This window comes from Acanthochromis polyacanthus, chromosome 2 (assembly GCF_021347895.1).
Source record: "Acanthochromis polyacanthus isolate Apoly-LR-REF ecotype Palm Island chromosome 2, KAUST_Apoly_ChrSc, whole genome shotgun sequence".
NCBI lineage: Eukaryota > Metazoa > Chordata > Actinopteri > Pomacentridae > Acanthochromis > Acanthochromis polyacanthus.
In genome coordinates, this window is record NC_067114.1 from 22773547 (window position 1) to 22798778 (window position 25232).

Sequence of the window (25232 nt, forward strand, 5' to 3'; positions counted from 1 at the left end):
CCACATTTGAGCTCTGTTAAAAACAAACCAAATTAATTTTACATCCATTCTGAGCAACTACGCGAGAATACTAGTTTGACACAGAGGGACGCATTGCTATAAGGCAACCTCTGCGTCAAAATGTAGACTTAAATGCTTTTGAAACTAAGGTATACCTCATATTATTGATGCTTAAAGTTACTATATCAAAATTAGTGAACAAAATTAAGATTTTGGCTTTAGATTACAAATTACAATCAACAAACATTAAAAAACACAATGTTCCGACCCACATTTATGTACTTCATGGGTCTCTAACTCGGAAAATAATCATAGTATGACAGTAAAATATTGCATGGTTTCAATAAATGTGCTAAAACTGCTGTACCAAACAAATAATAATAAAAAAAGAATCATCTGATTGAGAGGATTGGGTGATTAGCGCTGATCTATCCTCCATGGAATGACCCAACTGTACTTCATGTAGTAAATGGCTTGGAGTATGTGGTCTGAATCATAAACACTCAAGTAGAAAGAAAAGTCATTCACAAATCAAAGGGAATGTCGAATTCTTTTCAATAACTCAGCAGAAACTCATATCAACAGGTGGTTTGATGGGATCGTTTTTATTGCATGGATTGTAATAGCTGCAGAGAAACCTTTCAGATGAGTACAGTGGGTTTTGAAGCCTTCTTGCAGTGGAGAGAGATGATCAGTGGACATTCAGATGGCACGGCTAATTTGATTCACTTTCCCCTCATCTGTCGACCACAAGACCAGCACTTATATACTGCATTTTAACCGCAACTGTAGCACTGGTGGATGAGGAGGGTGGAACCGTACTTTTTAACAATTCAACAGCAATTCTAACAGGCTGTAAGTGGATTCAAATGTGCTTCCTGCCCTAACACAGAATATGAACCTTGCTCAGTTGTGAGCATCACATTGTGTAGCAACAGTAGTTACTGTGGAGTTGCACTGATAACTGTAAGGTGGCGGTTATTGCTGGCTACTTGTTTACAGTGGGTGATTCTCATCACATTTTTGAGAGAGACGACGAGGGGATTGCACTGTGCTTTGGTGTGTTTCTCCCTCCAAGCAAGCACTCCACTTAACAGGTTTTCTATGTGCAGCTGCCCATTTGGCAAGACATCTAATTATAATCTGTCAATCACAAAAATAATGTCCAAATGCAGTATACAAGCCCAAACTGTGTGGCTTAAGACATAGAACAATGACTCCATCTACAGGTTAGTTGGTGTACTGCAATATCACAAGGGGACTGACATTTTGTTGCTATAATTTATGAATTGGGGAGGGGAAGGGGGGGGATCAGCTCCCTTTTAGAAGAAGTAGACCAGTCAGATATTAAAACAAAATTCTCACCATATGACTTGTAAAATGGTCTCTTAAATTTTTCAAAGCAACTTGGTCACTCAACTGTCACTGAGAAAACAAACAAAGAAAAAGAAATAAACAATCCAGTGAAATAATAAAAGGTGGTATTTTACTGTACCTGAATATACCTGCTCCCGCCCCACCCCACCTCGCCTGCAATTTATCCTATTTCAAATATAGGTCTCAAAGATATGGGCTCTATTGTTAATATTACATTTATGCATACTATGTTCATATAATTAATAAAAAAATAAATACATTTAACAAATACAAATGATTTTATAGGTGGTGATTTACCAAAGAAACAGATTATCGCCCACAGTCATGTTGGTGACACATTTCAAGTGTAGGATTTCACAATAAAACCATTATCACCCCTTATTTAGTCAAACCTGTCGTCTTAAAGCCTCTACACTGGTGTGGCTGTGCTATTGAGTTGGAGGAGGGACTGCGCTCCTTCCGGTCATCTATAGGGCTGTAACGTGAGCACTAGCTCACTCAAGGCTAAATGTTTACACAGTAGCACACTCACAGAGAGCAACCAGGAGTAAAAGTATATGCTGATGATTTCTGTTGGCAATGGGAACCGAACCAGCTCTTGGCTTTGGCCAAAAAGCAGTGGGCACAAGGTGTGCATGTTTACATGACTTCAAATCGGTAATCTTGTAAAAATGTCATATGAAACAATTTCTTCTTACTTACTGTTTTTAAACATTTTTTGCTTATGCATTTTTTGTACAAATCTTTGTATAATCTGTTAAGACATAACAAAACAGATTCAACCAACAGAAAAATCAACCAACAAAAAAAAATATCATGCATAAGTTATGTCCCACTCTTACTGATTGCATTTCTAAGTTACCCTCTTAAAAAAATCTGTGTACATGTTTGTTCATTGTTCAACATAACATTTTTGTTTTTGTACATTTTAAGCCATTTGCTTTTTTCTTCTTTTTTTTTTGATAAAATTTTTGATCATATTTTCCACCCAGCAGTTCCGGGTATTGCTCCAGAGTCCATTCCAGACACCTGACCTGTCTATTCCTGTACAGCAGGAGGCGCAAGAGGCATGTTGAGCAGGTGCTGGCTGTGGGAAGGAAAAACCGCTCCATACAAGAAGCTGTTGTGAAGCAAATGAGCATTTACTCTTGGTGATTTCAGTTCAGTAAGCCCATTTCCATTAACGATTCTTTTTTTTTGTTGTTTTTATTTCCTGCAAGGAATTGGTGCGTGTCACCCTGAAAAGCCTGACAGAGAGACAGATTCTGCAGATGTTATAATACTACTAACAACCTCCCGAGGCTGGAGTCTGGCAGCAGAAGTGGGACAGTCAGTTGCAGACAAGGACGGGCGAATGAAGTTACCCCTATCTGCAGAGGTCCTCTTGTGTAGAGTCACGCACATTTTTCCTCCTCTTGCTGTTGCCCTGGTGGTGTGGCTTGTTGCTCGGATGACTTTTGGTGTTGGAGGAGTTCTGCTGTCCGTGGTGGCCGTTCTTCTGGTGAGAACGAGACATCCTTGCCTGGGGAAACAGAAAAGACACCATCAGTGATTCTGCAGGAATTTTCTTTTCAACCCATAATTTTTCCCGATAATGTAGCTATTGTGGCCCCAAGTGTCACCTAACTTTGTAGTCTTCGCTTGCATTGTACATATTCAGGGAAAGTTTAGTAGGGAGGGAATGAGCAACAGAATGAGCTCTCTGCAGCTTTCCAAAATCTGCCAATTTAACATCAAGCATTTTAAACTTCTGTTTTCAGTCTGACAGAAGACAAAATAAAATTTGCCGCCTGGAATGGACATTTTGCAAATTGCAATTGAGATCTCCATCCAGGGACTTGTGACTAATCACCAGCATATTCATCTGTGCATATCAGTTTGTTTAAGTGTGAAGCGAACACTCCCTGTGGGGAGATGCAGGTAAAAAGACAAAGAACGCTGTGAAAGACGACGTACCTTGGAAAACTAAATTAAACTTGCATGGAAAACTGTTGCTGCATGTGTCCATGAGCGTAATCCCAGCCACAGAATTACAGGTAATGAATCTACAGCTCTGGCAAACACTGCCCTAGAGATGGCATTTCACCTCAACCATAACTCAGCCAAACAAACAAAACAAACCTTTAAAATGATTGATATAAAAATCAAATGTTTTGTTAGATTAAGCATTTTAATTGCCATCTTAAACTCAATTTTCCTGAATCTCTAAAAGAGAACCAAAGAATGGATTGTTAGCATGACTGTTAGAAGCAAATAGCAAATTAAAGAGAAATACATTAGATTAAACTATACCAAAATTCTCCTTAAGGGTCAAGCTGAGGTTACCTTTCCTCCTTTGTTGTTTCCGGATGGAGTGCTGGTATTGTGGCTCTGTGTTCGGTGATTACCGACGACTGCAGACTTCTCTCTGTGGGTGCTGGATCCCCTGCCAGACTGCTGCTTGGCTGTCTTACACGGTGTGCCATCAGAGTCCTGGAGGAAACCAACAACGTATGATTAAAGACTGACACAATTTTCTCATGAAACTTTCAGCGCTACACAAAAAATGCACTAATACAAAATTTCAAAGCTGTGTGTGTTTCTGGGGGACTGACTGCATCGCTTGATGTGGAAGTGGATGTCGTGGAAGACGGCGAGAGCGGAGAAGACGAGGGAGAGGAGCGAAGTGAAGGGGATGGAGAGGAGGAGTTGGAGGAGGTTTTGCTGTGGGGAGCTGATGGTAGGACCACGACATCATCCTCGTCATCGTTTGGAACGTTGTTATTGCGCTCATCGAGCTGCTGGGACTCAAACAGCGCGACGTCATTTCCTACAACAGCAGAGAAGAGAAAAATGTAAAATTGGTCCAGTCTTCCTTGTAGCAAGCTTTTAAAGTTGTGATTCAGCAGACAGGAAATTGCTGACTTTTCCTGTAACAGAAACATACTATTGAGTGGCAGATCATTCTGAGACGGGCTCCCCCAGTTCTTTCGGATCCATTCCCTGTATTCATCCACTTCTTGAGTCACACGGATTATTCGGCCAAGTATGCTGTGATGGGATACAGAGGAACACCTGTTACACTAGTGTTTATACAGCAGTCTCAAAACAAATGTACTAATGCACTAATATTATGAATAACAGTAAAGCACCGGTGACAATTTAAGACTGAATACTGTAACACTGAAGAATACATTCAGATTATTAAAAATCACTCCTTTTCTGGCCCGTCCTTTAAAAATTTTGTGAAATGTGATTGACAGGTTATATAATTAGTTTCTCACCTCTCAGTCTCGTTGTTGGGGTAGTGCTTGGCAATGGGTGACACTGCGTGACTGAGCACGACATAGGCGTAGTCGAATGCCTGCTTCACCTGCATGGCACCGTATGAACTCCGGCCGACATCGTTGTCTGTTGAAAAAAAAAAAGACATTGTGACCTGAAAATGTGCCAATCGAAGGCATTAAAGCATCTGGCAAGGGATTAACGTTTTCCCTCTTTTGACGATAATGGCTTCATCGCTTTAGGCTTTGCATCTACTGTTCCTACCTGGCTGCAGTGGGTCCTCAATGTAGAGCATGGAGGGTCTGTATCCATCCATCATGTTCTTCTGGACCTCATCTTTGGCAACGTAACAACCTCCATCTTTTATCCTGATGCCGGTTTTCAGGTAGTTGAAGTGGCGACCATAGAGCTCAAAGAATTCAATGAGCAGAACACCAATGTTGATGTTGGGATTGCACACATCTTCCCTGTAGTGAAGCTGGAAATGAACAAAGCACAAGTGGAAGCCAGAATTATTGAAAATCAGTATTTTTCAGTTAAGTGTCTCTAAAGACGATTCGTTACTTTATTTAGAATAAAACATGATGGTCTTTATATTGTATAGAGTTCTGTCTAACAGTTTTTTGTTCAGAATTGTGGCTAATTTTCTAATGCAGATGCTCAGAAATCACTTTTGATACAAATACCTGAATTAAAAAAAAAAAAACTAAGGTCCAAACTGACCTGCAGGAAGCTGACAGCCATGAGAAAGAGACTGTAAGAGCCAATTCCACCAGTAAAAACCTCATTGAGGTCCCTCTGCAAGAGGAACTGCTTCAGCACCAGGACCAGGTAAGGCAGCACAGGGTATTTCTGCAGGAAGAGGGGGAGACATTGTAAGTAATTCATTATTGGTGGAATCAGTTCAAATTCTACTATAACACAAAAGCATCACCTTGTTTTCACATTGTGTGCAATGCTTGTTCTAGTGGGTTGTGAAATCATTATCTTTAATATGCCCCACTAGATATCAAAATCCCATTCCAGAGAAATTTTACAAATGTCTTTCTGTAGTCTAGACTTTCTGTTAAAATTTGCTACAAAGAAAGTAGATTTTAAAATAGAAACCACATTAGCTTGTTTTTGTAAGAATACTACTTTTTATAAAAAACACTGCTGGCAGAAGTGAATTTCTGTGTACAGCCTCGGCCCTGGCAGTGCAGCTATACCTCTTTGAATTCCTTGATCAGCCGAGCGGCTTTAACTCCACTTTTCACATTGAAGCTGATGTCCACTTTGACCTCGGTAAAGGAATCCGTCAGTTTAATGATGGGAACCTGGGAACACACACACGACACCCAGTCAGAAAGGAAATCACTCAACTGCAGACACTGTGCAGTAATACACATGTACATAAACCTGCATCCATAATCCACTACGAGCTGAATGTAAGCCTGAAAATAACACACCAACAATCATACACCAACACTAATCCTTCACTAAAATCCTTGAGCAAAGATTGAAATGTTAATCGGCTCTTTAGAATCCTCAACAACAGTGAAACTGGAAACACAAAGGAAAAGCTCCATTCAAATCTTTAAGGTTTGAAACCTAAATGGAAGGACAATCTATTATTTAGACATAGTTTCAAAATAGCATAAATTGATAATTGGAGCTTGGGAGCGGTTTAAAAAAAATTTTATCAGGAAAATAAACAACACCCAACAAAAACAGTTAGGTCCAAGATTACTGCCCATATCGAGTCTGATACAGGCAACAAAACAAACATACAGCCTCAGTTTGTTTGTGGCCACTTCAAAATACTCTTTGAATTACATGAGACATACCAAAGTTCTGAGGTTGCTGTTAGAGTGTCTCTTTAAGTGCATGTCTGTGCACATGCCTGAAAACAAAGTGTGTATGCTAATTGGCGTCGTCAGGGATTTGGAACTGTCACAGCAACATGTTTATGAGATAGAAAAGAGTGACAACTAAATCTGAGACCGGAATAAGAATGTCAAAATTAGATTTTTTTTTAATGACAGAATAATTGCTGACTATTATCACATCTTTGCTTCAACTTGTGGATTTACACGGTGCCAACATTTTACCATGAATGAGATCCTTGCCAAGCACAAAAAGTCAAATCAGAGTATGCAATGTCAGCAACAAGTGTTATAAACGAGAATATTTATCGGCTTTAGCTGATATAGTTAGTAAGGCCAATTCATGCCTGTTGCATTCACAAGAGAGCCTGGATGTAAATTTCCACTAGAGTCCACTCTGGACAACTTATATCTGTACGTGCACCAAGAAAACTAACATTTCTTAAAATAAATGCTTGTTATGAGGCGAGACTGTACAAGGAGATTTTTGATAATCAGCACCTTTAAAATTCATCATTAAAAGGGTTGTAATTGAAGTAGGTTTCATGATTGTTCGGATGCTTTCCATCGATAAAACTGTGCCGTGTCCGTCTACAGCTGTCGACACACTTCAGGAAGAATCGCATTAAAACGGTGCTACAGCACAATCTGCAAGTAACTAAAGTTTCAGTCGGTGCACATAGATGTAAAAACCATGGAATGACCCTCACAATTGAACGCAGATCAAGAGCAGGACTTGATCTAGAAATTGATGCACCAGTTTAAATCATATAGAGGCAATACCAACGTGGCTGCTACCTTGAAATATTTCACCGCATCCAGAATAAAGATGGAAAATGTACCAAAGGAGTGGAAAATCACTACATATCTGGCCATGTTGTTATCCATATCATGTACTGGTAAAGAGCCAATAGTCTCACTATTTAATAAATTCCTGTAAAGTGACTATATTCTTACCGTGGCCTTGTCCAAAACTTTGATGGAATTCTCATCAGCAACATTTCTCTTCCGGAGAGCCTCCTCCAACGTCCAGAGTGGGAGTGTCTCCCACTTCCCAAAGACTACCAGGTCAATGTCACTAGTGGGGAAAAAAAACAACACAAGACGTATACCTTACATCTATTCTGTAACATTCAAGTGCAGCTCTTGCAACAACACAAACTACAGTGCAATAAAACTACAAAGCAATAATAATCTGCCAAAGTTACTCTAGCTGCAGATGCCCATCAACTGCTATCACTAAGTAACCCACCGCCAAAAAAGCATCTCTGCTATGAATTGGTTCTTTCCATTTAAATTTTGCAATGATACATATTGCTTATTCTTCCTTTCCATTTTTCCTCTTTGTTTCTGTCTGTCTGCAGGAATTTGTGGTGTATTCAGTAAAACAGCCATTTTTAAATGACCCCCACATGGTGGTAGCTCAGACAGATGAGCTACCATGCTGCAGCTACTGCAGACAGATGCTTTTGCTTCCCTCTTGTGGAAAAGCAAAAGAACTAAGGGGAGTCAGCCAATGTTTACCAAGTCAGCAGTGCCATGTGTTCATTGCATGAACAGCATTACACACAAACACACAATGCAAGCGTTCTGCTCGCATTTATGACTAAAAATAGATGTGGATCATGGACCATGTCTGCGAATGAAAAGTCCTGTAAAATTCAGCAAAAGGTTGTCAACACAACAATAATGACCATGATATTGTCTCTGCACTAAACCTTTCACAAAGTTTTCATGTAAAATGACGAGCATCAAATGTGGAATCACAGGTTTATCTGGTCGACCTGCTGTACTGCAAATGATGAGTTGAACCTGACATTCAGTATTGTTATGCGTCTTTCAGCAACGTTGTCTGATGTTACAGGCATTTAAATAAAAAACAAAACTAAAAAAAAGTCTATGAACTGAACATTAATCTGACTGTTTATACCATTTAAAAAGTTTAAATGAGTATAAATAACTACATAGTTATTGAATAAGTATGGTCGTGGTATCTAAAGCAGGAACAACTAAAAACCTACAATAGACTTTCTATCCAAATAAATGGAATCATTTTTGCTTGTAAATCTCTCCTCTCATCCCTTTATTAAAGAGCAACATCTTTTAAAATATTTTCATTATTGTCCCTCAAAGGCTTTCTGCATTCCCAAACTGTTAAACTTAGGAGCACATGTGTTCTTTGGCAAAAAAGTTAGTGTCTAGCCCTGGGTATCCAGTATAAATAAAAACCCCCCAGCACAAATTATGTGAACCTAGGCCAAATACAATCTATAAAATTGTTACCAAAACAAGTCACACACACCACCACCTTCTGACACACAAGCATCAACACACAGCTTAGTCCTATTAAAGTACTCAGCACAGTGTCAAGAGTCCACTAATCCAGGTAACCTGTCTGTGTGCTGAGGGGACAGTTGTTTGCCGTTTCCTGGCCACGAGGACAAGTCTCTCGCACAGTAAAGTTTTTAGAAGTTCCACGATCAGCATTGCATGAGCAACTAAAGTATCTTTGGAAAGAAGCCAGTTCAGTCACAGATTGGCAAAGGTAAAAAAAGCACATTTTTAAAAGCTCTAAGTTGTTTCAGTGCATGGCTCACCTTGTTGGCAGATAAAGACCGGTGCTGAAACTCCCAAACACTTGGACCTGGAGAGATAGAACAGCCACAGTTACACACATATAGATAATCTGTCTTGCTGGATAACTAACTTATTACTTCAAACAAAAACATCCAGCACCGGAATATCATTTATCACAATGATTCTTTCATGTCTTACAGACTTCTATAGTTCTTTTTGGCAGATTATGATGCGATATGAACCGAGGGCAAACTGTTACATACCAAGTTAGCGTTCTTTGACTTTCCCACGATACGCTTCACTACTATGAAAACCTGTTCTTCATGCTGCACAAATAACATTATTTTACAGCTTAACTTAGTGCCGATTTATTGACATGCCCAAGCAAACTGCACAAACGTATGAAAACCACTTCTATTCAGCGTGTAACGTTGACATAGAAATCAAAACTGACGGGATGTTTATATATAAAATGGCATCTTTCTTCACTGATCTCTTAACCTGCATGCGACTGCAAGGGCTAAAATATCAACCGTTCTTTTTAACCTCCCACAGAGCGGTGCATAAATAGACTTAAGCCTTGACCCTCTCATTACTCTCGTAAACCTCCTCCCCACATCATCCAGTAGTAGAAACTCTGGTTTACAGTCCAGTCACATGTCCAGGGGTAAGCTGATTGTAGAGCTGTGTTTGTGAATGAATCAGGTCCTGAGGACTTCTGTGAAATGTGACATAACTGCACGTGGTCACGAAGCTGAGCATTTTAATCACACCTTACCACTCTCCAGTCAAACTTTTACTTGCAGAAAAGTGTGGTCAGTTACTAGCACGTCTTAGACAAATTTGAAAATACAGCTGAAATATGACAAACACACTTCTTTGAACATTTTTTTTTTTGCCCTGCTGATCCAGACAAGCTTCCAAATACACCTGGAAAGATAACAATTCGGTGTGGCAACAAAGTGTGGTGTGCTGGGTGGATGTCTCGGCATCTAAGCTAATTAAACAAGCACCACGCTGACAGGATGATAATGTTCCCCCTGCTTACTCCACAGTGGAAAAAGAATAAAGCTTTCCAAGATCGGGACAGTGTTGCGCTCCTTAATTTAGGACCTGTTAAGCTCGGAGCAGACACAGTTTGAAGCACACTGCTCTATCAGCAAGATCAAAGTCACTGGGTACAATAGTGCCTGAGGATGCACTCATAACATGACCCAAACAGAGTATTGTGCATAGGGAGATAACAGAAACAAAAGGATGCTTCATAAACGGCTGACCTGACTAACACTGTACACTACCTGTAGTAATTAAGAGTTGTAAATTACAGAAATCACGGTGTCCACGGTAACAATACACAAATTTCAAGATTTGGTATGAAACTCAGTTTTGGAGTCACACTTTGGCATGCTTTGGTATAGCAAAGAAAATATACAACTTTTTTGGCATTTATAGTCAAAATGGGAAATTGTAGTGCCTAATTGGTCAGAATTCTCATGGTGACAGTTAAATGCTGCATTTTATTGCATGATAAGAAACAACTCTGAAGTATGAACTAAACCACATAATAATGTCCAGTAACACAGGATCAAAATATTGATAAGTAACCAAATTTAACCATTAAGGAAGCACAGCAGTTTCAGTTTTACAGCTGCACAAAGTAACGCCGCCTTTGTCTCGTGCTGCTTCCAGAATTCCACTTTAACATGATACTGAACATGATAAAATTCTATGTGAGACTTATTAGCCTGTCTGAAACCTTTGTCTGAACACTACATCATGCAAAATGCACTCTATTTCCAGGGAAGCATTACACGATGCATGTAATGGACACTACATAAATAACGTACAATGCAATGCAGTAGTAGCAGACAATAACAGACGATGGTGCACAGCGATCCCAGCAGCTCATTTGTGCCGTCTAACAGTCTTAAGTCCAATGTTTCACTTTCCACTAAGATGGAAATGTAGTGTAACAAGTAACAATTCTGTCTGATATCAGGGAAGCAGATGAAAGGGAATGAGGTTTGTGCGTTACCATGGTAATGCATCTTCAACTTGCAATGAAGCTTTTAGGAAGTGATGTGTTCTTATGCCAAGTGGTGTGTCTGACAAGTAACACACTATGGCTTTTTCTTAGCACATACATACAGTCTCATGTCCCTACTAGCCAATAATCATGTCTGCCACACCCACACCCTCCCCACGGTGTGTACCTCGGCACTGGGCCACAGGTCGTGGATGACCCCCTTGATTCTGTCCACCACCTCCAGCCTCATCTTCTCCTCCTCCGGCCGTGGGGAGATGTACTCGTAGAAGTCATTGATCTCCTCGTGTAACCTGCAGACCACATAGAGAGCACAGCACTGTGAGAAGAGCAAAAAGATGTGCAAACAGCCACACACCAGAGGAAAATACACTTCCCAGTTAATATTGTAAACACAAGCACAGCAGATACTTCATATTCCCATTAGCAGGTTGATGTGGTCAGAAATAAGACCGACTACTGAGATTCAGGCGCACCCAATATGACACACTAATTTTGGCCAAGCGGCAACACAAGCAGAGGTGCCCTTATTGGCTTGATCCAACTTCTGCCTCCCTCTGCTTGCAGCCAAACAGGCACAACATGCAATGCCAAGGGAATGAGCGCCAACACTCACTGCCATGGACGCAGACGAGTCACAATGACATGATATAGCTAATATCTGTGTTCAGTTAGTGCAATCAATGTGCATAATCTTTCCTGTTTTGCAAAGGACCTTATGACTGCAGTTCATTAAGCAAGAGAAGACACGTCTCTTGTACTTATTTGTATGCATTTTGAGGCTCTTTCTACTTGGCAGGCCAATGATTTGAATTCGTTCAACAGCAGAATATGAAGCAGGGTGTTGCCAAAAAGTCAACCTTCCCATGACAAAAAAAAAAAAGTAGGTGTCTCCAGCAGTTCTCTGAATAGTTATATTATAGGCTTTCTTTTTAGGTATATGTAGATTCATGCTTACCAGCTCCAATAATTAGTTTGCCTATTCATTTAACTGACAATTTCTATCTTAACGGTGCAAATTCATCAGATTGTCAGTGGTCGGTCTGAGCACTCTCTCAATTTCTACAGGTCAATTTCTGCAAAAATCAATTAAAAAAAACAACTAGTTCTCCACACAGCTATGTAAATCAACTGCACTGATAGATTAGGAGGTTAATAATTACTGAAAACAAATGGTTGTTTCACCAGAAAAGACAGTGAAAGAAAGAGCAAGAATTTATGGCCCCAAACAGAACGAACAGCGTTTTAACTTTATTCCAAAACAACTGTTTATATGTTGGCAAACTGTGGGGCAGAGGAAAAAACAAAACGGCAACACCTACTATGTCCCCGCATAATGTCAGCTAAAAAACAAAAAAGGGGTGGCTCAGCAAGAGTACCGCATTCGTCCTTGGAACAGGTCGCTCTGCCCACATGCGTTGACCTTTTCACTGACCACTTTTGTCTACATACACATAGAAGCAGGAACAAGTCTCTGTGGGCGGACCAATAAGAACACAAACATGTAAATACAGACGCATGTGTACACACAACTGTAAAGCTCAGATTAAGCCAATAACAGCCTCAGTCCCTCTGGTAGGTGACAGAGGGAAAAAGGGGAAAAGTGACATTCTGCTTTTGTAAATAAAAGAATGCAGCAAAGCAAAAGCTACCCGAGAACTAGACAAGAAAAACTATAGCAGCCACCATCACTGACTGACACTTGAATTGTGCCCCAAACAGCACTCCCTGCGTGTGCGTCTCTACTGTCTGGGGTTTATGCAACAAGCTTTCTAAAGTGTGCTGGATTTCACCTTTATTGTTTCTTCCGTGTCAGACACTCAGGTAAGCAAGAGCTGGTGATTTAGCAAAGTCTCAGGGCCTCCAACCATTAATATACTTGCAGAAAAAAAAATGTATCTTCCTCTTCTGGTGCAATGCTATCATGATGACCTTGAGTAAAAAAAAAAAAAAAAAAAAACACTGAAAACTGAGGTGCTGGACAAATACTGTGCAAAAAATAAAAAGAACTATGTATGTGTCCATATTTGGGCCATGATGTCCAAATCAACTGATTGTTCTGCTCCCACTTGACCATATTCTTTCTGACTAGTTGCCAGTGTGACTTTCATGAAAAAATGTTACATCAGCAGGCTTTCGGATTAATCCATTATATTTGATGGAGGAATGGACTACCTGTGAACACCCCCGTGCTTTGACAGCTCACCCAACCTAATGGAGAACGTTATTTTATGTTTTTTGAACATTTACTCCTAGTTGGCTCTAAGCTAGCTACCGTCATGTTAAAAAAAAGCTGTCAGTGTGGCTGCAATGCTGGACAACAGACGGTCAAATATTCTTTTGTAGACTTTGCATACAGCCGGTTGTATATCACAGTTCAACAACCAACATGGCATATCATCTAAAAACAGTTGGCTAACCTGTCTGCATTACATTCCTCAATAGATCTTGTGCTGGGATAACCAGGTGATACAGTTTAATTTTCTGAGTTTATATTAATATACAAGTTCATGTTGGTGTGCTGAGAGTCTGTTGCTATCATGTTGGAATGAACTAACTTGGTCATAATGATCTAAGGTGCAAAAACTAGGTCTCTATGTTTATTTATTACTCATTTAGGGCAGTAAGGGTGGCAGGTAGAGTGTGTACAGTGTTCTGTGGCCAATGCAGTTAATCTAGAGACCAATAAACACATACCCATAATTACTTACAATCACTTTGTTAGAGTAAGTACAATTTAAGTCAACCAAGATTTTATTAGCTTGTCTACAACCGTAGTGCCTACTGCCTTAATTACATAATATGCATTTTACACATATGCAATAAAAAAGTTGATAGAAAAAATTCTCCCTATTATTTTTCTTGATAAATTATTCGTCCAAACCCCCCAAAACAGTCTTTACGATCTCAAAAGACAAACAGAAAGAGCAAATCCTCATATTTTAGAGTTTGAAATGAGGTAATGCAATGATTTTAGCTTAGAAAGTGGCTATTAACAATTCTTAACTAAAACAGCTGTTAATCAACTCCGGTGATTGACAAACTCCAGCTGCCGGTTTCCTGAAAATAAACAAGGAGATAAATGTCTTTAACGCATAGCTCGTGGTGGTAAGAAATGCTGCCTAAATGCCCCCTCAAAAGTCTAAATTTTCATAATATAAATGCAAGGTGTGACTGAAATGCAACTGAATGGGGGCAGTGCTGACTAGAACAGCCGGCCGCTATGACTAGGCCAAGGCAACACAAGATCCACGTGTCGCATATCATATCTTTCTCCCCCACAGTCAAGCTGATATTACATCTGTCACATGGACACATCTATTAACTGGCTGGGCAGTTTAATCTTTGTTGAAATCTTCAGACTGCTGACGTCAAACACAGAAGAAAAGCAAACTGAATGACATTATTAATTTCATTGCCTTGCTTGTCCACGCCAAGAAGTAAGACCACTGGGTTTCTGTCTGCTTAGGCTATTTTTGTGTGTTATTTACGGTACAAAACATGTGGAGTGGCTCCCCAGCCTTACACGTGGCTTCCACCTTGTTGGCAGAGTAAACATTCTTCTTGATACACAACATTTAAAAAAATCAGCATAACAGGTTGTTTCAAAAGTTCACAATAACAGAATACTAAAATCATAAAGTGGACAATTTATGAAATGTTTGCCACTGAAGAATGAAACACACAGTCTGTTTTCATTTGTTGCCCCTCCTTCAACTTGGCAACTGGCAGCTATTCTAAATTTTAATGGCTAATCTCTTTTCCCTGTGCACAGTGCACAGAGTCCAGCCTCCCTCCCACACGTTAGGTTTCATTTAAGAGGAAAAGAAACTCAGCAACTACAATCTGCATTACAAATATATTGGCTTTACAATTAAAAGAACACGACTTTCTGTGGTTTCATTCTCCATCATCAGCCTCAGCTTAATTTAATGTGCTGTCATTTAACTGAAGCATTAGGAAAAGGGCCTCTTGTATAGCATCACCAGTTGAAGCATTCTCAAACCTCCATAAGCATCAAGCTCAAAGGTGGGGTGTTTTCTGATTCTGTTTCATGATCATCTGTCACAAGCGTTTTAAAATGTGAAATCCTTACTAAGCGAGCATTTCCATTTCACAACAGTATCCGTAAGTTTCATTTCACAGCAAACAGGCTGCTGCTGCTCCGTTGTCATGTGATGAAGGCAAACCATAGAAATCACAACTCATGCCACACATTCTTGGATCAAATTACATCCTAGTCTTGCAGTCTGCCTTGAAAGCATGTGGACCCTTGGCACTGCTTATCACATAATCCCACTTGCCTATATCATAATAATGTTATGTAATCTAGTGAACCAGGTCCCCACTTCTGGAGGAGAAAAAAAAAAATCTCTTCCTGAGGATTTTATTCCTGACATTTACCACTGCTATAATTACTACAGTGTCTGTAATGCTGTCAGTCACACTTGCTGATGGTTATCTGTAACATTTGGGCTCTTTCAGTTAAAACTTGTGTCGTTTGTGAACTAGGTGTAATTTGCTCATTATGTATGATTAAAGCATAATAAAGGAGAGCACGGAAAGTGGGTGAATGGTTTAGTTTTCAAATCATCAGAAAACAAAGAAAAACGAGCATCATAATTTCTCAGAGCGAAAGGTGATGATATTAGATGCCTTGTTTTGTCCAATAACTGTCAGAAACCAAAATACATTTATTTTAAAGTAACATTAGGACAGGAGAGGGAAGCAAATTAATTAATCCAGTATTACCAAATTAATGACACACTTTGTCAGTTGATGAAATGATTAATTAGTTTGCTGCAGTGTGCTGTACAGATGTTGTGCACTACTAGGTTGTGTTGTGCATTTTGGAGTATGCAGACAAATTCACCTCATTATTTAGTGCAATTCACAATACTGCTGTGTGATCCGAGAAGATTCCCTGTTCTTTTTTTCACCCCTAGGTTTATGTATTAAGAGTTGGTGCTGGGAGATAAAAGGTGGGATCGGAGCATCCACACTGCACTTCATTTTGTTTTTGTGTTATGACATATGATTTGCATAAACAGCTATAGTAGGATCTTCAACATTCCTACAATGCCTGAGAGTGAAGACAGCACAATGCCTTGTCCAGGGGGCATAATTCAGCGTTTGGGCAGCTAAAAGGAGGAAGGGAAAAGTAAGACAGAAAGTCAATGTAAGGCAGAAAATGTATAAAGAGAAAAACTAAGGCAAGTTAGATAAATTGGGGAAAAAGACACAAATGAAAAAGGTTGAAAGCCAGACATGCAAACGCACACAAAAGGTGAAACTGAAAAATAGCTAGAGAGAGAGAAAGAGAGAGAGAGAGAGACTGAATTGGGTGTGGTGCAGAAATGCCTTCATGTGAATAAGAGCCATCTGTTAAGCTTGGTAGAATGAAGGAAAATAAGGTTAATGTCGCATCGCACTGAGCAATACTCACTGTCTGTTCAGATATTTTGGCACTGTGTTACTTCTGTGTTCTGCAGCACAATTTTCTAGAATTTAACCCTGAACAAAAGCTTTAGGACATACCATTCACATGCAAAGAAACACCTGCCTGACACATGTGATTGTTCACAGTTGCACTGAACTGTGCTCCAGTCTTATGCATTATATCAGACTGGTCATGATGAAAGAGTTGTGAGCATTGTTATAGCTCTATTAACACAGAAACATCTCAACACAACTTCCTATTTTCACAAAGCCTTGATATTCTGGGTCTCCACAACCTTTGCAACAAACGGTTGCTTCTACAGCTGCAAGGCAGCAGTGTTACGTGACACTGCTGTGTCTATAGCAAGAACAGCTTGAAGTTGACAGGGCTGCCAGGAGGCAAACTAGTCACATCACACACTACTTTTTAAAATGAGGACAACCACAAACAGAAGCAAAGGTGTCAATGTCTCACAGATTCATTAATGTTTCATCAATGGCCTGATCTAGGGTGCTAAGTATTGGCCACTGGGACAAACCTGGTCCAGTTACACAGAAGCCTACACAGCCCAGACTGCTAGTGATAGACTCGGTCATGTTTGAGTGATGCAGCAGTGTACTATGTCCAAAACAGGAACAGCTATAAATATGGTATTACTAGTGTCAGAATCAACATGTTGTTTAATGGGCTTCGAGTGTCACACCAATAGTGTTGCAATCTGAAAAGCTGTCAATTATACTTTTAAGAACTTTGGGTTTTCGGATGTGTGTCTAACTTTATCAGCTGATCTACAACTGTGTGTGAAGTAGGGCTGTCAGGTTTTATTTCAGTTAAACAAATCATATTAAACAAACCATGTGCAACAAACATTCCAAATGCATTCTATCTGTGGACCACATTTCATGATAGCCTTAATGGAAATCAGCAATTTATGGTGACTTTAAATCCCTCATTAAAATATACATTAATCCAAATGCGAAAAATAACAAAAATCAAATATAAAACATAAATTGTGGCAATTTTTAACATTACATTGAATACTGAACATTGTGATATTGTTTTTAAAACACCGCAGGCACAGTAATCACATTGCAGTTCCTCCAATATACAAAGTAAGGCAAATGAACTAAGGTGTTCACTGGTAACCACAAACAGGGACTCTTCAAGCAGTACCACAACGCTCTGCATGAGGCTTCCAAAACTCTCTCTCAACGCTGTCCAAACAAAACTCTATTTTGATTTCCTTTACAAGACATAAGTAGGGTTCCAAATGGTTTGCACTCAAATAGTCTGTGCAATACAGTCATTTTTTTTAGCTATTTTAAAACTTTTTTTTTTTTTTTAATGCAGATGCACTCTCCTCCAAAACTGTGACAATCATCCAAGAAAAATGAATTAAATTAAACCAATTGGTGAAAATTCAAGTATTCCTTTGCTCCTCAATTCAGATTTTAGAAAAGTAGAATATTGCAATTTGAGTTTTTACCAATATTGTGGAGCCCTGATGCACGTACACACACACACACGCGCGCACACATACGCTGACGACAGCAGAGAAAAAAGCAGAATACTGCCGTGTGTTGCATGCCGACTGCATCAGAGTGGAGCACAGTCAGTTTTCTATTGGACAGGAGGAGGGAATAAAGAAAATCACATTCTTCACTACATATGGAAAGGCAGAGTTATGGACAGCTGCCCACACGTGCTATTCAGAGAGGGCCTGTATCACCTACAGTTTAAAGGACCTGCATGCAGGATTGTGTCTCTGCAGGCATACACGCCTTGGCTGAGAGCCAGTCAGTAAGCGCAGAAGGAGAGAGGAGAGTGTGACATAGATGTCAAAGCCAGTAGAGGCTGGATGTACCACAGTTCTAATAATGGAGCTTCAGTCACAGTGGTGCTATCTGTGAGCTAGTGCTGAATGTCATAAATCTCTAAAAGACAGAGGCATTAAATGGCATGAAAATCATGCGCCAGGCCAACTCATCAGTGAGCGATTAACCACACATTTCATTAGGTTTCAAGTGATGTTCTGTTCCACTACTGGAAACTAGCTGCCATCAACAGGCTCCACTAAAATTAATCAACTGCAAATTTCTCTCAATTAGTTTTGAGCAAATTGCTTTGCACACATAAAGACAGTGACTCTGTGTGGATGCATGGGATTCAAATAAAATGTCAGAATAAAAGCACAGAAGCTCAGGCCTTTGCTATCAGTGTGGGGGAGTAAGTCGCGCCAAGCTAATGTGTGAACGGCCACAATCAGTTAAGCAGCGCTGGTTCATTTTAAGTATTTTTCCACTACACTGCACAAAGGGATATAGCTTCTCTAAACTGATAATAAAGCCCTACTAATTCTGTGCATCCCTGATATGTTTTCACAATAAAAGCATCCCACCAGGCCAGTCAGTGGAAACAAACTCAGGTTAGTGGAAAAGTCCTGCAGAAATTCAAAATAAAGCACTTATGACTATAAATTATCGACTTAGTAACTTTATTCAAATCATAGTACACTGTGCAAAATGTATTATCAAAAAAGGCTGATTTAGCAAACATAAGTGTCTAATCATGCAGTAATGAATGTTATGGTTATTTACATGAACCATGCATATTAAATATTGAAATTGTAAAATGCGAGCCTTTTCTTAATTAACTTTACATCTATAAGTAGCACAACTATTATGTATTTTACACATCATAGTTACGTATAGCTTTTATGGTATTATAGTAGGTATTATGGTAAGCAATTTTAGATACCATAAGCAGGGCTTTCACAGTGGGTTAGCAATTTCCTTATGTCTATATTAATTCTCACAACAGGAAATTTGCTAAATATGTGTGTTGAGACTGAAAAAGAATTGCAACACTAGCTTAAGTATTAGCTAACCTGACTGTAAACCATACAAAGGGGTTTTTGCACTGAGAATCCTCTTTTAAATGCCAGCTCTCTCCAGTTTGGATGCTACTTTAAACAAATTTAAATGACAAATTTCAATTTAGTCTAACTTGAGGTAAATAGAGGTTCACTTAGGTGCCTTGAGAAAATCCGCTTAAAACGGTGGTTCAGTTCAAATTAAATTAATTTGGCATTATCAGCAATTACACAAATACCGCTGCACTACTTGCACTGATCAAGACATGTTTACAATCAAACCCCTCATGTCTATGTTGCTTAGACTCTTCTCCATTAGAAACAGCAGTTTAAGTGAGCTGTGAAGGATTGTTCTCTAATTAATCCCAGGATTACAGTTGATTTTACACAAATGAAGTGCCATGTCAGGCTCAGAGCAGTCATTTAGACAGGCTAGTCATACAGAAAAAACAAACTCATCGAGTAAATCCACCTATCACTGTGAATTCATTTCCTAACAATGTCTCACTGTTATAAAATGACTGGAACAGTGAGACAATGCATCTTGCAAACACAATAAAAACCCACACGACAGCACCAGATCAGAATACAGTTCAGCAGGACAGAAATGGGCCACAGCTCTCCCAGGCTACACTGGCTTCCTGTGTCCATATTAAGAATGTGAATAGCTGTTGTACAAGACTAGAAAATTAGGTGTAAACACTCCCTTCGAGCTCCCATTTTGATTGGACAGACAGAGAAGGGGCTCAAATTTCTCTCCCAAGAGGGTTGGCTTTGTTCAGTGGGAGTGAGGCCGTGTGGAGCATGTAAACACTGATCCATTGCCATCATGAGGCGGGCTGCTTCCAGAGAGACTGGAGGAGCGTCAAACACAAATAAGCACATGCCTCTGCCTCTCCAGCCAACCCACATGGCCAAATATAGTGTACAGACTGTCCTGTGGAAAAATGCATTTGAACTTGCTCCCATATTCACCCTTTTTGCCATTTGAAAATACCAATTGCAACAATGACTCCAAAGTTTAGGTATTTCTGCTTTCCAAGTTACACATCCTGACTGATTTGGGAAAGGGACATTATGATCTGCATCCCAATACATGACAGAAACTTCAAAAGTCAAGTTTCATAAAATATATATATATATACAACAGAGGTTTCTAATTCAATTGCTCATCACTTCCCAGCCTGCCTTACACAAAACTGCACTGTTGCCTTTGTGCCAACATCATAGCTGAGAGAACACATTATAGACCAGCAGGCAGCTCTTTATCTCACCAACTGAGATAGCTAACATAAACAACACCAACAGGAGTTCTGCCACAAGACAGCACTGCTTCTTTTGGTCTTGTTTTTTTTTTTTTGCACCCCTTTAAAAGTCTGCAGTCCTGTCGCCTGAATCAACAGACAAAAGGAAGCAAAATATTTTTTGTTGAAGTGCAACATCTGCACCTACTCCCTGATGTTGACATAGCACCCAATGGCATTCCTAAATCCCTGTCCTATTTCACTCTCTGACATACTGCAGTCGAACTGTAATCTCTCAAGTAAGATGATCAAAATTTGAGGAATTTAGAAGCAGCAGTGGCTTGACATATTTAAAATGTTTTTATGTACAAGAGACAGTTTGATGTAAGGCATGGGTGCTCATGAACAACACACTACTCAAAGCTACCACCCATGATGACGAGGCTTACTGGAGTAACCGATTAAAGGTATAATCCATTTGTCTGACTGAAGATGATGCATAAGAGCTATTAACAATCGTGGAACTGGGTGTTCATCAATCTTCTACAAATGTCACATACAGACTGCATTTCCCAAACAACAAAACATGTAATGTAAGTGGAGATATAGAAGCGGAATCAACCTATATTAACAAAGGCAGCTTATACAGCCACATTCATTCAACTGATCACATATGCATTTTGAAATGCATTTCCTACAGTGCCACAGAGCATGCTGGTAGGATAATTTACCCCAGAGTATGGTGAGGCCAGAGGCAGCCAGTGGTGGCGAGTGATCAAAGCTCTGAGGTACAGGTTCTGGTATTAGCAGAGCTGATCACAAAGGAATGTCCTTACGCAAACACAGAGCTCCTATATTACTATAAATGAGGATCGGTCAAAGACTGAGCTCCACATTGGGTGCTCTGCTTGTCTACACATGTCTACCAGAAAGGGGTGGGGAAAGGGGCAAATCTCTAGCCCTAAAAAGCCTTTAAAACAGAGCTCCACCCCTGAAACATTTCTCACCAGTTATCATAACTAAAATAATGACTGGAGAGAAAAGCACATAGTCGGAAGTTAATAAATGACCTTTGCATTTATGTTACGTGGTGTAAAACTGTGGCCTGATGTTAGAGGATCATTTCTATTATGAGCAGTGTAGGTTCAACTAATTGAACACACTCCAAATTAATCGAATCTCACACTCAGTGAATTAAGTGGGAGTCTCAAGCTTTTCAAGAATTAATAGAAACACACTGTATAAAGTGCAACCATGGTTTAGGAACTGCTAGAAGTTAAACAGAGGAAGCATGAACCTAATGACCACTCAAGCTGGCACTAAATTCAAGTACACAGAGACTTTGCACTCCCCTCTCAATTATGGTCTCTCTCTTGGCTTGTCAGAGATGGTGGTGATTGGAGGAACAGCATGTAACGATATTATTTGGGGGTTAATACGCACAAAAGGCTCGGAACTGTACTTCAGCCGGCATCATCTAACACTCAGCAACTGTAGGTTTGAGAGGTGACTGTCAAAATCGAATTAAGAAGTGTAGCCACATCTGTGAAAACTTTTAAATCACTCAAGCTGCACAGTTTACCTTTACCTGACCACTGGTATCCTCAGAGTGTACCAAAGCTACATATAGTGTTAAAAAAAGAATCTGAATTTACCTGTGCCCGATGCCTGGTTATTATTATCTTTTAAAAAGTTACATTTTTTTAGATTAGGAGTGACATCAGAAAGGGGACAAAAGAGGAAATCGGTGGGTGTAAGTATTATAAGAGCTGAATAGTAGAGTCAAAGATGGTGGCCAATCACTGAAATGGCAACTACTTGCAAAGCACATAACTTAAAATAATAATAATAATAACCTGAAACCCTAACATTACTTTTCTAAACTCTGGGAAAGTTGTACAAATATAAAAAGTTCATGAATTTAATTTTAATAATGCAAAGATACAATAACTGGCCTTGTTCACAGCGTACTGTTTTGTCAACAGTGCCGCACAAGCTTTTGCAGCGCTGGAAATACAGAGATTGATGCTGGTGCTGCCACAGAATGCATGGTTGCAGTATTGAGATGCATACACTGGTTCCGCACAACAATCACATCATCACATGTTTTAGGGTACAGGCTGGTTTTGCAGAGCCCCACATGAGAGACATGCAATTGGCCTAAGACTCATTTGACATCCCACAATATTTCGGTCCGTCAACCTGTTTTAAATTCACATGTATTCTTTCAATTTGTTTGCAATGTCATGGCTAAATTTCTTACTTTTGTCACTTCAGCTGGTTGTGAACAAACAGATTTTGCTCACAACACGGGTTGCAAAGCAGCTCAACCAGCCCTCCACTGATTTCCTTTGGAATACCGCCAGCCTAATATCTGTGGGCTTAAGGAGGCTGGAGGAGGACCAGCAATGTAGCCCACATCTAGTAAAAGTGTCACTCTTGTTTAGAGTAGCACCCCGTAACATCCACAGAGCTCTGCCCATTTAGGCACTTGCTGTTGAAAGACTGATTGACTCAGATATGAGCCTCACCTAGCAATAGCAACACCTAGCATGTACTGTATCATGTTCCTTAATTAAACATTTGGTTTGTAAATCCTAAATGAACACTAAAATGTCAGTCAGCCAGAATTAAAGGGATGATGCTATGTTCTGCTCAGACATTATCTGAACATAAATATTTATTCAGATTGTAGTGGGAAGAAAAGTAAATAGTTGGACTTCCTGGATGTTTAGCAGCTTGCTTTCACTTGTGTTCATTTTAACATTTTGCAAAGTCTACTTTGTGAAAAGTACTTGAAAAGCATACAAGTTGTAACAATCTATTATTAAGCATTGTTTCCTAAATTTCATTTTGATGTCTTTTGAAGAAATCAACATGTTTCAAAGACTTCGGCTTACTTCCCTACACCTTTTAAAGTGTGCATCCACTATAAGCAAGTATCCAACTGTAGACTCACTGGGTGGAGGTGGCAGTGGGCGGGGTGAGACTGGCAACCTTAGTCACCACCTTGCTTGTCATTTCAATATGCAGGTGTTTAAAATAGGTCAATTAACAGCAACTTAACTCCTAGTTCAGGCTTCTTGCGTTGAAGGTTCACACCCTCCACCACACACTGAGAGATCCACTGTGTACCAGCTACAGTAAGATATGACTTATGAGGGGGTTCCTCTGTGGGAAGCAACTGAGAGTCTCCTATACCAACAGTGAGCTGCTCAAAAACAGAGACAGCCAATCTAATCAACTTTAATAAACTCCATCTTACCCCACAATCCCTTCTGAGTAGTTCCTGTCTTTCCATGGCGTGCCCGTGTAACCATCATAGTCTCCCGTGTTGGAGCCGCTGCCACTGTTCAAGAGGCTGGAATTGAATCCGAAAGTGCTAGCTTTGTTGTCTCTTTTTCTTTTGTTGGGGTGCCCGTCCGTGAGTCCCCTCCACAGCACGGCGACCCCGCTGCCCTGCTGCTGCCCCCCTCCGCCGACACCGCCCCTGCCAGCGGCTCGGTTGTTGCGGTTGCTATTGGTTTCCAGTGGTATAAAATCCCGTTGTTCGTTTAATTCTCCTTCCCCCGTTGAGGCCGACATCCCCTGAGTCTTGGCTTCTCCACTACCAGTGTTTGAGTCCCCGTTTCTGCTGGTGAGGACGGCTCCCGACGCCCCGTTGATGGTCGCTTTCACACTCGACGTGCTCTGAGATCCAGTGGTGTAGCTGTTATTTACATGCAAATAGGCGAGCCCCTGTGTCGTCTCCCAAATCTGCATCCACAGGTTGTTAGCGGGTCCACGTTGTTCTGGTTGAAACCAGGCGATTCTCGGATCCATCAAACGACACTGTAGGCACACCGCCCCCCCACCCCACCACCGAGCAATGCTCAGCTCGTGTGCAGCTAGCCAGGTCGCTAGCTAACGTTAGCTAGCCTGCTTTAGCCTCGTTATAGCTGCTGCTAGCTGAGCTCCTCCGCTGACCGTTACTTCTAAATCTGGTAAAAACACGTTGCTTAGCAGTGACGAGAAAGACAGTTGTCAACCAATATCATCCACAGAGTATAAGACAAGAGTGCGAGTCAAGTATTAAAAATGGTAGCTGAAGCCAAAGTTGCGGTTGAAGACTGGAGAAACGTGCAGGCGGTGCTTGTCGAAGTGCCTCTGACCCTTTCCTCCTGATCGTGGGTCTCTCAATGGCGGAGTGTACGTTTTACTGCGCATGCGCGGAGTTACTGACAAGGGGGCGGAGAAAGCGTTCTTACGCAACAGACAACTGTTTTGAGTTACATAACAAGATCTGATTTATTACTCTCTCATCAAAGTAAAGTGGACTAGGTAAACCCGATTTATTATTGCGGCCCAGTGCTCGTCTGAGCGTTACTGATTTGCAATTGTACTAACAATCTTCCAGGTTAAAGTTTACACAGTGCTGCTTAAACCACGATAATTCTACTTGCCAGTGACAAGTTGATTAGAAACTCCTATGAAAACGGTAAATAAATATTATAGTGAATAAATCTGTCGAGGGATTTTTTTTACTCGATCTAATAAGCATTTACAAAAT

The 25232-nt window shown here is 40.2% G+C and overlaps 1 protein-coding gene across 1 annotated transcript; it reads right to left on the bottom strand.

The window, feature by feature from the left end:
- Positions 1–586: 586 nt before the first annotated feature.
- tent4b (terminal nucleotidyltransferase 4B) lies at positions 587–24879 on the bottom strand. The gene is made up of 12 exons (XM_022197244.2): positions 23949–24879; positions 11297–11420; positions 9104–9150; positions 7464–7584; positions 5850–5957; positions 5365–5493; positions 4906–5119; positions 4641–4767; positions 4304–4407; positions 3972–4186; positions 3703–3849; positions 587–2899 (listed from the first exon to the last, which is right to left on the bottom strand). Exons 1-12 carry the CDS (start codon positions 24503–24505, stop codon positions 2744–2746), a joined length of 2049 nt encoding a protein of 682 aa, XP_022052936.2. The 5' UTR covers positions 24506–24879; the 3' UTR covers positions 587–2743.
- Positions 24880–25232: the final 353 nt, after the last annotated feature.

Bases quoted from the DNA above. Each gene is read 5' to 3' on its own strand.
- tent4b (XM_022197244.2), bottom strand. From the start codon at position 24,505: ATGGATCCGAGAATCGCCTGGTTTCAACCAGAACAACGTGGACCCGCT. The intron at 9,151-11,296 runs GTACACACCGTG...CTATCTCTCCAG, and splicing joins ACCTGTGGCCCAGTGCCGAG to GTCCAAGTGTTTGGGAGTTT. The intron at 7,585-9,103 runs GTGAGCCATGCA...TTTCCCCACTAG, and splicing joins GGTCTTTATCTGCCAACAAG to TGACATTGACCTGGTAGTCT.